General features: G+C 44.6%; 2 protein-coding genes across 3 annotated transcripts; one reads left to right on the forward strand and one right to left on the reverse strand.

The window, feature by feature from the left end:
- The first annotated feature begins 348 nt into the window (after positions 1-348).
- On the forward strand, positions 349-9,635 carry LOC103393294 (carbohydrate sulfotransferase 12-like). The gene is made up of 5 exons (XM_008330204.3): positions 349-446; positions 3,523-4,194; positions 4,347-4,499; positions 4,630-4,809; positions 5,708-9,635. The coding sequence occupies exons 2-5, from the start codon at positions 3,829-3,831 to the stop codon at positions 6,254-6,256; spliced, it is 1,248 nt and encodes a 415-aa protein (XP_008328426.1). The 5' UTR covers positions 349-446; positions 3,523-3,828; the 3' UTR covers positions 6,257-9,635.
- A 374-nt stretch (positions 9,636-10,009) lies between these two features.
- c1qtnf6a (C1q and TNF related 6a) lies at positions 10,010-14,633 on the reverse strand. 2 transcript variants are annotated; one of them, XM_008330203.3, is made up of 3 exons: positions 13,795-14,633; positions 10,911-11,117; positions 10,010-10,685 (listed from the first exon to the last, which is right to left on the reverse strand). In XM_008330203.3, the coding sequence occupies exons 1-3, from the start codon at positions 13,823-13,825 to the stop codon at positions 10,129-10,131; spliced, it is 795 nt and encodes a 264-aa protein (XP_008328425.1). In that variant the 5' UTR covers positions 13,826-14,633; the 3' UTR covers positions 10,010-10,128. The 2 variants fall into 2 exon arrangements, with proteins under 2 accessions (XP_008328425.1, XP_024920098.1); XM_025064330.1 differs by lacking the exon at positions 13,795-14,633 and adding an exon at positions 11,875-12,353.
- Positions 14,634-14,713: the final 80 nt, after the last annotated feature.

Here is a 14,713-nt window from a genome sequence, read left to right on the forward strand (position 1 = left end):
CGCTCTGGAAAGAGCTAATAAATAACGAGATTGTAAAAAATGTTAGCCCGAGGCAGCAGAAAAAGTTCGGTCATTTACCCCCCCCTCATCACGTTTGGGTCTTGTTCTGTTCAGGAGGATGCGAGATTTTGAGTTTTACAGTTGATTTTACCGTCAAGGCAGGTTATTTTCATTCCTACGCCGAGGGAAGGAGGAAGAGCTGTCTCCATAAATCATCCCACAGAAGATATGCTGTGCTGGACCCAACCCAGAAGAACCAAAGAGTGGATCTTCCCGCCTCCTCTGAGCTCACCATGCACAGATCCCACCTTCAAAGTCTCGCGATGTTTGAGGTGTTCGCTGATGGAGCAGCAGTATATAAAAAAACGGACTCTCATCATCATCAACTCACACAGAGAGAAGCGTCGGACGCAGCAGTACCGAGGGAGGCTGCGTACTCTCAAGAGGTGAGAACACCACTGTTGTTTATTTGATTTGACTATTTCTTATTTTATACATTTACATTTAAAGTCGGCCAACATTTCATCCACGGTTAGAGAACATTTAACGGCGCAGTCGCTGAGCCCAGGGCAGACTTTGTTAGTCTGGCAGATGGGAGTCAGGCTCAGTCACAGTAAACAGGAGTAACCTCGTTGTTGTCCTCCTCGGGTCCTCCTCACTGAGACCCGTTTACCCCCGGAATGGACTGAGCCACACGCCGGCAGCGCTAACGGTTCGGCGGGCTGAGGGAGAGCCCGCTGCCGTCAAAGGCTGCATTGTGTCGGGTCTGGCTTCAGCCCGCGGTGCCGTGGACAGGACGGTGTATTTATTTATTTATGTTCCGTTTCTGTAGGCACAGCTGCTGCACAGATCCACGGGTGTTTTTTTTTTCTTCTTCACGTCTGCTTCACTACACTATTAAAGCTGTCTGCGCCCTTTAAAGTCAGGGAAAAGGGAGAGAAAAAAACCCCGACTTACTTTAAAAATAAACACGCAGACAGACAGAAAGACTTTATCTCATGTCTCAGTCCTGAATGTAACACTTCTGTGATTAAACCTCCTGACGACAATTCTGTATTTCCACATTTTTGACAACAGCAAATGATACTTTAACTAATTTTCTTCATTCAAAGAAAATCCAGTCATACCCATTCACTCTCTTTACTTAAAGACAATCTGGACCAGCCCTTGGAACAAACTTGGAACTTTTAAGGCTCCCGCGGGCCACACAAAATGGCTTGGCGGGCCGCATTTGGGCCCCGGGCCTTGAGTTGGACACACATGGCATAGACCGAGTGTGAATGACGTGTGATTGGCGTGTGACTGTAGCCTTGATGCTGGCCTAGTTGTCTCACACCCGAAGGGTTGTGGGTTCCACTCCATACTCGGTGGGGTTAATGCCTTGCAGAAGACAGGAGATGAGAGAGAATGGGTTTACAGATGGACCGTTTGACACCTGGATGATCCAGTCAGAGCCGGGTGTCGGTGTTCGACTACATTTTAATGACATGTTGCACATGAGACCAGTAATGTTTCAGTAGAAAGGTTCACTGTCTCTGTGGGTGAAGTGAGAAGTTGCATCATTTTCCTGTGACCTACACACTGAGTTACATCCAAAACCCGCAGAGCACTTCCTGTATTTTCCAAGATTTCACTCTGAAACCATGTCCGTCGGCAGAGCAGTCGCTCTAGTTTTAAATGCAGGATCTGCTCCATGTTTCACAAACCAAATAAGTTTGTAACGACAAGTCGACTACAGGTACGACTGTGTTATCAACAAAGTTTAAGGTTCTTAAGTGTAAAAAAAAAAGGCATCATTTACTGCTGTGATTGGTTCTAGAAATTAATACGTTTAAAGTTTCTTTTTTTATTGGAATATTTGATTTAGTATTGTTTTTTGTATTTTGTATTTTATTACATATTATTCCTGTCTTTAAAGAATTATGTGTTTATCTCCCGACAAACTTGAAACAATGACAGAGTAAAGGCTTTAAATTAACTTACAGTTATAAAGAATAGCTAAAAATATGTGGAAAGGCTTTAATTCAAATTCTTACAACATAAAACACCTGTATTTCGACAATTTCTAACGCCTAACCTCAGATATTCTGTGTACTTCTCTTGTGTTAAAAGTCTTCTCTGGCCAGTTGCCGTAGAGATGTTCTGTGTTGCTATGGTGATAAACTATAACATATAGGCATTTTAATAATATTTCTATTGTGTTTTAAAAGGCCATAAAGTTTTAGACTGTAAATGGAAATTGTTGGCGTCGTTGTGAATGTACACTAAGATGCTGCTTTATTTTTGGGTCCAGTTGACCTCCACCGACAGAGGGGTCATTGACTTTTACATATGCTGCCTCTGATACTTAGGAAATGATGTGTATTATTGGATGGCTCCGTGCTTGTTGATATGCAGGGAGGGAGAGGTGTGAGTGGTGAGAGGAATGATGATTTTTCCATGTCAATGGTCCTCTCTTAGCTCCAGGAAAGGGGGGATAATGAGAGGACTGTTGGAGGAGAGCTCCAAATTTAGTCTGTGGGAGACACACTCTGACGGCGAAACTCAAGGGAAAGAAGAGGTTCAAAGTCCGCAGATAAAGTCAAATAAAAAGCATTCATTATGATTCCAGTGGGGCCTGGGAATAAAAAGTCGTCATGTGAGTTTTTTTGTTTTGTTTTTTTTTTATCTTCCTGCAGATCACTGCACAGAGAGAGACTAGTTTGGTGACAGCGGTGCAGTGTGCCGATTTGTGTCTTGATAAGGGGTATAAAATATTTTCCTCTCTGGCGTTCTATCAAATGATTGCATGAATTACTACCAGTTACTCCTTTTTTTTTGGTACGGCCACTGCAGAACACTTGTGCCATGCAAACTTCTAACTCACAGTATGCAGAGGTGCGAAGCAGCGAGATATTTGCCAACCACTTGAGATTATACAGTTGGGAGTGGGAGTTGGGTCAGCACGGAGAGAGGGAAAAAAATGAGTCCAAGAAACTGTCAGTCTCACTCACTCTGCTGGAGCTGTCCACTATTTACAGTAACAGAAGTATGTGAGAACGCTTTTGTGTCTGCAGCTGTAGCAAAAGTACACGGTAGCCAAAAAGGTAAAGGTGTTCAACAGTCTTCGACTTACGTTTGAGTCATAACCAGTGCTTCTCTAGGACGGACTGTATGTACAGTATATAAAACATGAGCATGAAAAAAAAAGGTTTATTATCAAATAAATGATTTCCTTCATTAGTTTATCCATAGAGTTGGTGTCAGATGAAAACTCCCATTTAGAGGAAAATAGATGACATGAATTTACTTATTTTGAAGTCGCCAGGAAATACCCTATGATGAATGATTTTGTCAGACAACGTTTTCCTACAAGACTTTATCTCATGTCTCAGTCCTGAATGTAACACTTAAACCTGTTGACGACAATTCTGCATTTTCACATATTTGACAACGGCAAATAGACCGAAAATCAAGGCACATGAGAAATGCATCAGATAAATGAACAGAACCGTGTTTGTTTTCTGTCTCGTGTGTCTGCAGCCGAGCAGAGCAGAGGTGAGAGTGACTCCACGGACGGTCAGCTCCACCCTCCTGCACTGCAGCAGTATCATGCCCAGTCCAGTCCTGCCCCAAACTCTGCTGTAGCCTCTGTTCACCTCACACCATGGTGGGAGACCGCTCCTGGACCTTGACTCTGTTGCCATGGTGACCCTGCAGCAGGAAGCCCGGCAGTTACTGCAAACATCCAGGTAACAATCTCAATCTGCTGCCATGGTTACACAGTAGAGCCGCCCGCATGGTCGTCAGCCTGTTGCTATGGTGAAAGTCTAACAAGCACCCGTCACCATGGGAACGTCCAGGAAGTTCCACGCTTTTGTCGTCGTGGGCTCGGTCTTCATGATCCTCCTCATCGTCTTCTACTGGGACGAAGTCCGAGCCTCTCATCTGTATCTGCACACCCCGGTGTCGCCGGGGCCCAAAATCCCTCACCCTCCTCCAGAACAGCGGCCCCACACCTCTCGCCCCTTGTCCTTCCTGTCTGACATCGATGCCTTTGTAAATCAGTTCTTAGAGCCAGGAACGGGTGAACCTACAGACCCCGCCCCCGCGGACACAGGCAACCAATCAGAAAAAGCAGACGAGCCATATGTTCCAAGACGGGAGTGGAAAATTCACCTGACTCCTTTGGCACCAGAGCTACGTGAGAGACAGGTGTAAAAAAAAAACTATTATTAAAATAAGTAATAGAACTAGTAACATTAGTAGCAGCAGCAGCAGCAGCAGCAGCCGCAGCAGCAGCAGTAGTTGTTGTTGTAGTAGTTGTGGTAAAGGACATTTGTTTGTTCTTTGTTGAATAAAACCAGGAGCAGAGGAGGCGATTAATACAGGACACGTGCACCAACGACAGCTTTTCGTTTCCTGGCAAAAACCGTTCGTTTGACGACATTCCCAACCAGGACCTGAAACACCTCATAGTGGACGACAGGCATGGAATCATCTACTGCTACGTCCCAAAGGTACAGCCATCCACACATTCAATAGTTGTTAGCGGGAATTTGAAACGGGAAGTGACATCACAGGTCTGTGAGATAAACCCCCTCTGCTGTTCTCCTCCTGTTCTCCTCCTGCTTTTCTGACTCTCCTCAGGTGGCGTGCACCAACTGGAAGCGGATCATGATAGTCCTGAGCGAGAGTCTGCTGCAGGACGGTGTCCCCCAGCGGGACCCTCAGGCCATCCCTTCAGTCCAGGTCCACAACGGCAGCATGCACTTCACCTTCAACGAGTTCTGGCAACGCTACGGAAAATTCGCAAATCACCTCATGAAGGTCTGCAAAAATGCCGTAGCTGCGAGCTCGTGTCGGACAAAATATCAATACAGTAGACTTCACATGATTTTTCTTTTTAGCTGCAAACAATGAGATGGGGCCACATAGTGGAAGAGTGGTTAGTGCTGTTGCCTTACAGCAAAAAGATCAGCGGTTCAACTCTCAGTGCTTCTGCTTGTTGTTTATTTGTATGGGATTTTTTTAGTAATTACTCCAGTGACTGTAGATGGTGGTTTGTCCACATCCAAATATAAACGACCATCTACAGTGAACGTCTCCCCCTTTAACCCCGTCTCCCTTTTTCAGCTGGTAACGTCTTCACTCCCCCATGACCCTGTGAAGGATTAAGAGTTTTTCCTGCAGAGCTGCGGTTGTTTTTGCTGCTGTAGAAGTTTAGATTTTGTCTCGTGACCTGATTTGGCGTTGAGCGTTGATGACTCAGACTCCAGTCCAAGCCCCCGGGGGTCTGACTGTGATATCACACTCCTCTTTCCAGCAGTTTGGGCTTAGACTTTAAAACCATGGGGGATAAACTCAGACTCCTTCTGTGATACAGACTCTGATTTAGCCTTGTGGACTTGGACGTTTTTCTTCAGTAGATTAAACCAATAGTCACCGAGGACATTTTTTTTTCTTGCCTTAAATCCTATATTTCTACTGATGGATCCCTGAGAACCTCGACATAGGGAGGGGTTAGAAGATTGACCCTGAGAACCTCGACATAGGGAGGGGTTTGAAGATTGAGAACCTGGTGAGGTCGTGTCTGAACCTCTTGTAGTACGCCGAGCGCTATTTAGTGTCCGAGCTGTGTTTTGTGTTTTTCCTCCAACACAACTTGATGCACAACTTTGTCTCGACCTGCCCTGACTAACTCTCCATCGTACTGTGTGTTTTGCAGGTGAAGCTGAAGAAGTACACCAAGTTCCTGTTTGTGCGAGACCCCTTGGTGCGCCTCATTTCTGCCTACCGCAATAAATTAGAACAACCCAACAGCGAGTTCTACCATGACTACGGCCAAGTCATGCTGCGCCTCTACGCCAACCTGTCTGAACCTCCTGCCTCTGTACGTGAGGCGTTTGTTCAGGGCATCCACCCGTCCTTCTCCCACTTCATCCAGTACCTGCTGGACCCTCAGACTGAGAAGAAGAGGCCCTTCAATGAGCACTGGCGACAGGTGTACAGACTCTGCCACCCCTGCCAGATTGAGTATGACTTTATTGGCCACTTGGAGACACTGGAGGAGGACGCTGAGCATCTTCTGCGTCTGCTGCGGGTGGACAATGTGGTCGAGTTCCCCAGCTCCAGCAAGAACGTCACCGCCCTCAGCTGGGTGTTCGACTGGTTCAGCAAAATCCCTGTGGAGGCGCGGAGGGAACTCTTCAAACTTTACGAACCCGACTTCAGGCTTTTTGGTTACGACCGACCGGACTTCATCCTCGACGAGTGACGAGTGACTCCATGACCCACCACTGAGTTTCTATTTTTTTTTTTTCAGATTTAAAAATGTAATCAGAAGCACAGGGCAGGATCTGGGGTTGTGCAGAGCGTGGGTGTCTCTGACGAGATGCACATTTAAAGAGGAGAAGGAGGTCAGTTCTTCTGTGTGGATGTATGAGCTGGCCTGAGTCACCCACACCAGAAGGAATCACATTTGAGCCACTTAAAGGAGGAGTATGCCACAGTAGGCTTGTCCACAAACTAAGGCCCGGGGGCCGTTGACCTTTTTAATCCGGCCTGCCAAACTTTTCCAAATTTATTTATATGATCATTATACTTCTGCCTTTTCCCTGCAATCACCACGTTTTCCCAACAGATGGCGTAGACTTCACATGAGGGCTCCCTCTATCTCCTCACCCAGGCCCCAATGAATGATCTCATTTTAGCTATTTTTGCCTAGGCTATGCTAGGCTAAGCTAATACCTCTAACCTAATCTGAATCCGGTTTCCATTGCTAAACATTTCCAGTTACATTGCAGAATAATTTAAAAAGTAAAATGTATTTTTTGCTTACAAAAACAGACTCAATCAATTATATTTAAACTGTTCTTTTTTTTGTTTTTTTGTTTTGTTTTATTTGTGCGTACTTTACCTTTAACTGGCTGAATTCTATTTGTCCTTGAGTCTTTGTTGAGGCCCTGGTTTTTCCAAACTGTGTGAGTCAGAATCTCTGTGACGTTCAGGCTGAGAGGCAGCAGTGTGCTCATACAACCACACAAAAAAACACACAACTTGACACTTTAAGCCGCACTTTTTAACCCTTTCTTGAATTACTGCGTCTTTAGCAAACACAACACACGAGCAGATGGCCGGCGACTTCAGTTCAGGCTCTGACTATTTTTCTACTCCCTCATCATACCTGCATTATTACGTCAAAGTCTGGATCAAATCAATCCCACTTTTACAACATAATGGACCATTTAAATCAGCCTGAAGTTGTTCCTTGAGTGTGAAAAACTTTTAAAAAAGTTTATTTATTTTACGCCGATAAAGTGCAATGATTATGCTGGAGCGACGGGATGATGTGAACCAGAAAACAAATTGTTTCGTGTGTCTGACACTAAGACGCTGCTGCTGTTATGGAATTAATATCTCAGCTTGCTTCACAGCACCAATATGAATGCCACACCTGGTCGTGCTCCTCAGGCAGAGGCAGAGCAGCTGCGGTGGAAAAAAAAAAAAAACAGCCGGATTTGTCTCAGCTCGTCTTTGAGGCACAAAACTGGAGTTTTGACATTCTTTTGATTTAATCCCAGCTGCACATCCGCAGGTGAGCCGCCGCGGACAGGAACACAGGAAGTGTTGGAGGTGAAGGTTCCCGTGTCAGCCGGTGCTTCATCGTCCTGGCGTTTAGCTGCACAAACTGAACAACGTCAGGCTGAACCTGATGACTGCCGCAGGGCTGTGGACACTAAAAATAGTGAAACATTTATAAAGGAAGCATTTGAATGGGATGCAGCGTCTGAGAGGGTGCAGTACCACAGCACCGCCACTGGAGCTCACGTGAAGAGACAGATGCAGCTGCAGAACTTTTTGTCTTTTCAGTTTGATCAGTTTAGAAAAGAATAGATAAAGAAAGATATGGACCCTGCCTCAGACGACATTGATCGTCTGGTACCGATATCATACTGATACCTCCAACATGCCGCAGGCTATTGTTGCATAACGTTAAGTTGATCATTCGGACTATGGTATCGGATCAGTACCAGTATGAGATCAAGCTGTCTCTAATAAGAATCTTGTCGCAGCTACAGTCTGAAATGTAGTATTTATTGCCTCTCGTGGTGCCTTTTTTTTTTTTTTGGTCAATTTTCCTCTAAATGGGATCATATTGAAAAAGAAGCGTCATGTTCCCAAAAACGAATTCGTAGCATCCTTTTTTTTTCTCTCCATTGACCTCCTTTTCGACAAGTTCCACTTCTGCAGCTTCACTTTTGTAAAGAAGTGACTACATTTATTTCAACTGTGAGGCTGTAGCCAAGCAGCGCTGCAACAGTAAAAGGGTTGACCAGTGTCTGCCGGCGGCCTGTCATTCATTACTGTCATTTGTTGATCCATGGGGAAAAAGGTTTTTTTTTCTTTTTTCGTTTTTCTTAAGTGAATTTTCTTTGTCTTTCTGGAAAATAAACCAAATATGATGAGCTTATGGACGAACAATACATTGAAAATAATTCTTTATTAAGTTTAATTTTCAAAATCTTATTGGTTCATTTTGAATGTTATTATTGTATACAATGGGGCAGCCCTACGGTTAGCAGGGGCAGGTTAAAAGGCAACACGACGCACACGCCTAGAGTGGAAGGAGTGGAGCGAGAAGACAGTGCCTTTGGTTGCGTGTGTTTACACAACTAGTTAAAAAAAAAAAAAACAACAACATATTTTTGTAGGAAGACGTCATTTTTACCCGGCTCACTGAGAGCTGACACTGGGCCAAATGACGTTGACTGAATGGACGGGGCCTTTTTATTTGATCTTTGTTTTTTAATGGCAGCCTCCTCTTCTGTTGTGCTGTTTGTGTGCAGTCGGTCGCTTCGTGTCGCCGTAGCACATTAGATTTCTACGTGTGGTTCTTCTTTGAGTGTGTGTTTTCTAACGGTGTTGTCTTACTGATGTTTGCACGGCATGTTTCAATTCTAAAATCCCTGTAAAGCTTTTTGAGTTTTTGATGGCTTCATGTTTACGATGATTTTTTAAAAAGTATTTTGTTGAAATTCCAGATTCAAAGGAGGGAAAAATAAAGGGGTCATCCGTGGTTTTATTTTAAAGTCTTTCTTGTATGTGGGCCAATCAATACACATGTATCGCCTCATGTTTTACTGCCTGGGCTGCTTGTTCTATTTGGTCGATTCTAAGGAAAAAAAACACTTTCCATTGTCTGTAATTTGCCAAATCAACACTGTTTTTGTATCTCCTTTGTACTTGTGTTGCTGGTTTGTTATATCATTTTGTGACGGTGCAAAAACCTTTATCTGTTCTCAAGAGAAAAGAATTATAAGTTATAATTTCTAAGGAAGAAAAAAAGAGAGCGAGAGAGACGAGAAGCAGCACAGACGCCACATCTCTGCTTTGAACAGATGACGTGACGGTTGGCGCTGCAGTTATCAAACATCGTCCTACTTTCTGACCTCATTCTGCATCCTAACATCAAACAGCGGCGACGCGGCACATTCTGTTTTTATGAAACGCCCGATTTCACGCAGTGTTTCCCACATTTCGGGAAAAGAAATGGAAACCTTCCCTTGTGTTTTTTCTTCTGTGTTGTGATGTCATTGGTCATCTGGTACTTGCACTAAAGAAATAAAGATGGTGTGGCATGATGGGAAAAAAAACGGTTTCTTTACTCATGTTTGACTTCATCATGACTCAAATGACATGAAGCGAACCAATGGGTGGGAGAGAGCAAGAGCCGGTCAAAAGGTCAACAACCCTGCAGGATTATGGGATAGGAGAGGCCAGAAGATTTACCAGTTGGAGAACGTCTTCCATAGAATGAGGTTCATTTTTTTGGAAAAAAAAGTGAGGGAAAATAGAGTTGGGAATCAAACTCAGTGGTTCTCAAACTGTGGTACGCGTACCCACCAGTGGTGGTTCAGTTGAATAAATCTGAACATTCCATGCACAATTAATACAACATTTAGAAAAAAAAATGTGTAGCTACTTGTGAGATTATGAAATAGGATGTCTGGTCTTTTTATTGATTTACTTTTTTTTTGCTGCAATGAAAGTCTGTAGCAAGGGCAGCACGGAATCATGGGATCGCTCTGAGCACAGGTGAGTGTGATTCACAGAACGAACGTCCCACACTCACCTGTTTGTTAGCGATTAAATGAATTCCTCCGTGCTGGCCTTGACGAGATAGCCGTTGAAAGTGATATAAACATCTGTGTCGTCGCTGTAAACAGCATTCTCCCGCTCTCTCTTGTACAGTCGCACCCACACTTGGTCGTCCAGCTGCAGCTCCAGCAGCAGGCTCTGGCTCTGCATGATGGAGCGCTCACTGGGCTGGGCGTACACGATGGCCTGCTCGCTGTCGTTGCGCATGATGTGCAAGTAGGTCTCTTTGAAGTTCCAGGTGTGGATGTTGATGTTGAAGAAGTAGATCCCGGCCACGTGGCAGAGGAACTTCCCCTGGAACATGTCAAAGTGACCTTCGGGGTTGACGAAGACCGTGTCAAACACCAGCGCCTGGTACGAGTCCAGGCTGTGGAGGGATTTGCGACGGCCCACGGAGAAAGTGGAGTACTGGAGATTACAGGGTTCTCCAGGAGGACCCGCCTGACCTTTGGCACCTTTTGCACCCGTGAGGCCCCTGGAGCCCGGCGGACCTTGGTGTCCAGGTTTTCCTGGTGTTCCTCTGTCTCCACGTTCTCCTTTGTCACCTGCGCAGACGGAAATCTATCAAACCTCGAAGAAGGAATAAAATGATTATATTTCTGTGACAGACTCTCATGGTCTCTTTCCTTCATATTTTTATTCTACAAAACTACCGTTAACGACGTGTTGTAAAATTATTTTATGTAAATTTCTTAGTCTGACGTTTTTTGTTTTTTAGCTGTCTTAGTCTGACGTTTTTTGTTTTTTAGTTGTTTCTTTTTTCTTACTACCTTTCAGGATGGTCATGTTGATGTAGGTGCGAACCTCTGGGACGTGGTTAAATTCAACAAGAGGTGCTAGGTCTCCACTGCCCTCTTCTGGCTCTAAGTGGTCACAGCAGTGCTTGCAGAAGACACGGGGAGCTCCCGAGTGAGGCACCGTGGCCACCAGGGGGGTGAGGGACAGAAGGAGGACGAAGACTCCCAGCATGGCTTCACCTAGAAAAGGAGACGGAGACGATTGGACCTCAGAGTCTGGACGTTTGAAACGAGTTGAGCTGAGATTTGTCTGTATTTTAAAAAACTGTGTTACATGTGTCAGAAAGAAGAGAATTACAAAAAAAAAACAAAAAAAAAAATTTAATTGAATCTTTGGCAAGGGCAGAAACTGCTGCTGAATGTGTTTGACCTATAGGTGGAATCACGAGAGAAATATTATTAGAAGGATGACTTTTGTGATTTACTCCAAAATAAGATCTTATTTTATTTTAATACAGACTTTAAGTTCTTCGAGTCGTTAGAGCACACTGCTGACTTCCTTAATAATTGTTCACCAGCTGTTCAGGGGTGGAAAAAAGGCGAACTTTCCTGTCCTAAATGTCATTCCCAGAGCAGTGGAAAAAGGAAGAGGAATCGTCCCACTGTGAGCCAGAGAAAACATTCATGACTGAGCTGGAGGGAGCAAAGGAATTCAGAACAAACGAATGAAATCCAATCCTCGAGCTTCAAACTGAACGTGGCTCTCTGCTCGTGGTTCGTGAGAAACAGACGTAGAATTAAGTCGGCGTTCAATTCCGACGACCAATGAGATGTGAGCGGTGTGCACGTCGCAGGTTCGACTCCGCAGAGGACGAGTTCTACCTTAATAACACTGTGGATAATGCTCTCCTCCATCCAGAGTCCCAGGAGAAGATTACAGAGCATGAATAATGAGTGAGTGCAGCTTTAACGGTGTCATAAATCCTGGAGAAATTACCCTTCAGACAGAAAATCGTTCATCCACGATTAACCTGATGCAGCTCCACTCCCCACAGTGATGAATCCAGCCTCAAAATATATTTCAGGAATGACTTGCAGACCAGACCAGAACCAAAATCAAAAAGGTTCCAGGGGCAAAAAAAGAAAGAAAAAGAATTTGCAGTTTGTCAGACTTCGGTGATTATCAGTCCGTGGTCTCGGTGACAGGAAGAGTGTGTGCTGCTGTGTTTACATACATGCAACAACAGCTGGATCCATTCAACCAGCTGCATCCTGCACACACGAGTGGACAGGCTAGGCTAGGCTAAGCTAAGCTGTGATCTACATGTTAGACAACGTCCTGTTGGTGTGAACTCTCCAGTGGCTTAAGTTCAGTCTCGACATTTGCTGAGGACATGTTCGTCAGGCCGTGGACTTCTGAACTCTTCTGAAACCTGAATGCAGCACTGAGGCCTCGGGAATCAACGTTCAGTCGTTTTATTGTTACTATTTTAGGAGGAGCAGGACATGAAACAGAACTAAAGCACGTCCGGGTTTAGAACGAGGGGGGGGGACGGGGGGGAGGGGTTCCTGACCTGACCTGACACAAGTCCACAGCAACAGACAAACTGTGAAAACAGACCTGAGAGAAGTGCTGGGAGTTATATAAATAACCTGGGCACCAGGTGAGACCAGTGAGAGTAAACGAGACGAGCAGAGCAGAGCAGAGCTCACAGGTGAACGTCATCAGCTGATTCAAAGAGAGAGAGAGAGAAGAGCAGAGAAAAAAAACAATTTCTGATGATAAATGATTGCATCATTACCTGGAGGATATGTAACGAAATAACTTTGATTTTCTTTTTTAAAAAGATTTTTTTTCTTTAATTTTGTCCCATGGTTTCTAACCTCTTCTGAGTCACAGCGACACACCAGCCAACAAACATGTTCCAAAATGTCTACGTAATCAAATATAATAATCTTCTGTGTTTTGTTCACTGCCCATTAACCTACCCAGCTGTAAACCTGAGCCTGTTTAGTTGAACACAATGCCGATATGCTCACAGGAATTGAAGAAAGACGCAGACAAAGATGTGGTTCTTCAACAGCTCTAAGTCTCTCTCTTTATTTGTTTTATAGCTGTGTGCTGCCATCTAGTGGAAGGGTATGTCATTGTTCTGCCTGTTATTAGCACCAAATGGGATCTAAAACCTGGTTTGAACGTAGGGCTAATGAAGCTGCGGTTTATGAAGAGATCAAACATCGCAGCCACACAAGTAGTTCAAGATGTCACATAAAACATGACAAATGGATCCTAATGTAATGGACAACACATGTCCAGGCTTTGATGTAAGAGACACGTGAGGTCACTGTCTGTCCATGTCCCACTGGGACGTTTTCCCGTCCTGATTCAAGAGCTCTTTCAGACGTTTCAGCAATGATTTCATGTTCAGTGCACTTGTCCGTCAGTGTGCAGTGTAAACCTGCTGCCTGACTCCACCACTCGGTCTGAGTCTTGGCTGGGGATCAAGAATATTATATAAACACTTTTAGTGGAAACCCCCCACTTGGAGTGGAAACTTGAAGAGTGGATTATCACAGAAAATACTGCCTGAGATCTTTAGTTTTTTTTTCTTCTTTTGTTTGTCCAGACTGTAGCGTTAAAAAGACAAAATCTACCTTTAATATTTATTTACATTGAATAACAATAAGGCAGAGTACAGCATCCATCCATCCATCCATCCATCCATCCATCTATCCATCCAAACCAATCAACATCCTGCAGTTTTGCATGCAGCCAACAGTAGAGGAGACTCAGTTTTACAGCCTTGAGCTAGGATTGAAAAAAAGTTTTTCTGACATTGATCTGAAAACATTTTATACCGCCACCGCCACCGCCACCGCCACCGCCACCCTGACTTTAAATCTGAATGACTCTCACCTCCTTCCCTTCTGTGCTGCTGCAGCTTCATTCCACTCCAGAGACGAGGAGAGACTCCTGAGTCAGCAGCCTGTCTCCGTGTCTCCGTGTCTCTCTGTGAGGGGGTCGACTCAGGAGAACTTAGTTCCCTCCTATACCACGATCTCTCCGACGCACAGTCTTGCTCGTGTGCATGTGTGTGTACTGTACACCGATTTGACAAAATTTATGGGCGGCACTTTTGACGTCTGGAATCTTTGAGAAGATTGGAACTGACTCAAAGATACAAGACTCAACTGCGGAGCTGCAAAAGCACAGCACCGCCTGGAGGGGGACGACTCTCCAGGGTCGTGGGAAGTAACGGCCTGCGTTTCCTCTGTGCTGAGTGTCTCCATAGACGCCAAAACTTATGCAGCTGCAAAAGGAGAGCAGGGAGAGCAGGGAATGGGAGTGGGCTCAGAGAGTGATGGTCTTCAGCTGACGCTAACCCTAACTTTCCAGATCCCCTGAGCTCAGGTTTGTTTTTGGAGAGATGACAAAAGAAGAAGAAAAACGATTGGCTCCAAATGTAAGTCAGTACTGGGAGCAAAACTCTTTTCACTGTTTCACCCTGTTAAATGCTTATAAATAAACTCAATCTTGCTCTTAACCCATCTGTCATTCTGACTGCACATCCTCAAAATCCTAACTTTCATTTTGCTTTATGTTCTTCATCTTTTAATGAAGTCAAGATGAAGTGCAGATAAAGATCATTAGTAATCGTCTCTGGGGTTTTCCATGGGCGGTACTTGCACTCAGACACAGAACTAGATCCCTCTAGTGGATAGGGGCCAACATTGCAAGTTGTAAAGAATATTTGTGAATTAACCCCCCATCACCCCTCCCCCTTCCCCCGCTTATTGAAATACTACTGAGAACCTGATAACATCTACATATTTAT

Source organism: Cynoglossus semilaevis, chromosome 17 (genome assembly GCF_000523025.1).
Source record: "Cynoglossus semilaevis isolate Cse_v1.0 chromosome 17, Cse_v1.0, whole genome shotgun sequence".
In the NCBI taxonomy this organism is placed as follows: Eukaryota; Metazoa; Chordata; class Actinopteri; order Pleuronectiformes; family Cynoglossidae; genus Cynoglossus; species Cynoglossus semilaevis.

Excerpts from the sequence above, each read along its gene's own strand:
- LOC103393294 (XM_008330204.3), top strand. The coding sequence starts at position 3,829 with ATGGGAACGTCCAGGAAGTTCCACGCTTTTGTCGTCGTGGGCTCGGTC. Across the intron at positions 4,500-4,629 it reads TCTACTGCTACGTCCCAAAG|GTGGCGTGCACCAACTGGAA; the intron begins GTACAGCCATCC and ends GACTCTCCTCAG. Across the intron at positions 4,810-5,707 it reads TCGCAAATCACCTCATGAAG|GTGAAGCTGAAGAAGTACAC; the intron begins GTCTGCAAAAAT and ends TGTGTTTTGCAG.
- c1qtnf6a (XM_008330203.3), bottom strand. The coding sequence starts at position 13,825 with ATGAAGCTGCAGCAGCACAGAAGGGAAGGAG. Across the intron at positions 11,118-13,794 it reads GCAGCACAGAAGGGAAGGAG|GTGAAGCCATGCTGGGAGTC; the intron begins GTGAGAGTCATT and ends CTCCTTTTCTAG. Across the intron at positions 10,686-10,910 it reads CAACATGACCATCCTGAAAG|GTGACAAAGGAGAACGTGGA; the intron begins GTAGTAAGAAAA and ends CCGTCTGCGCAG.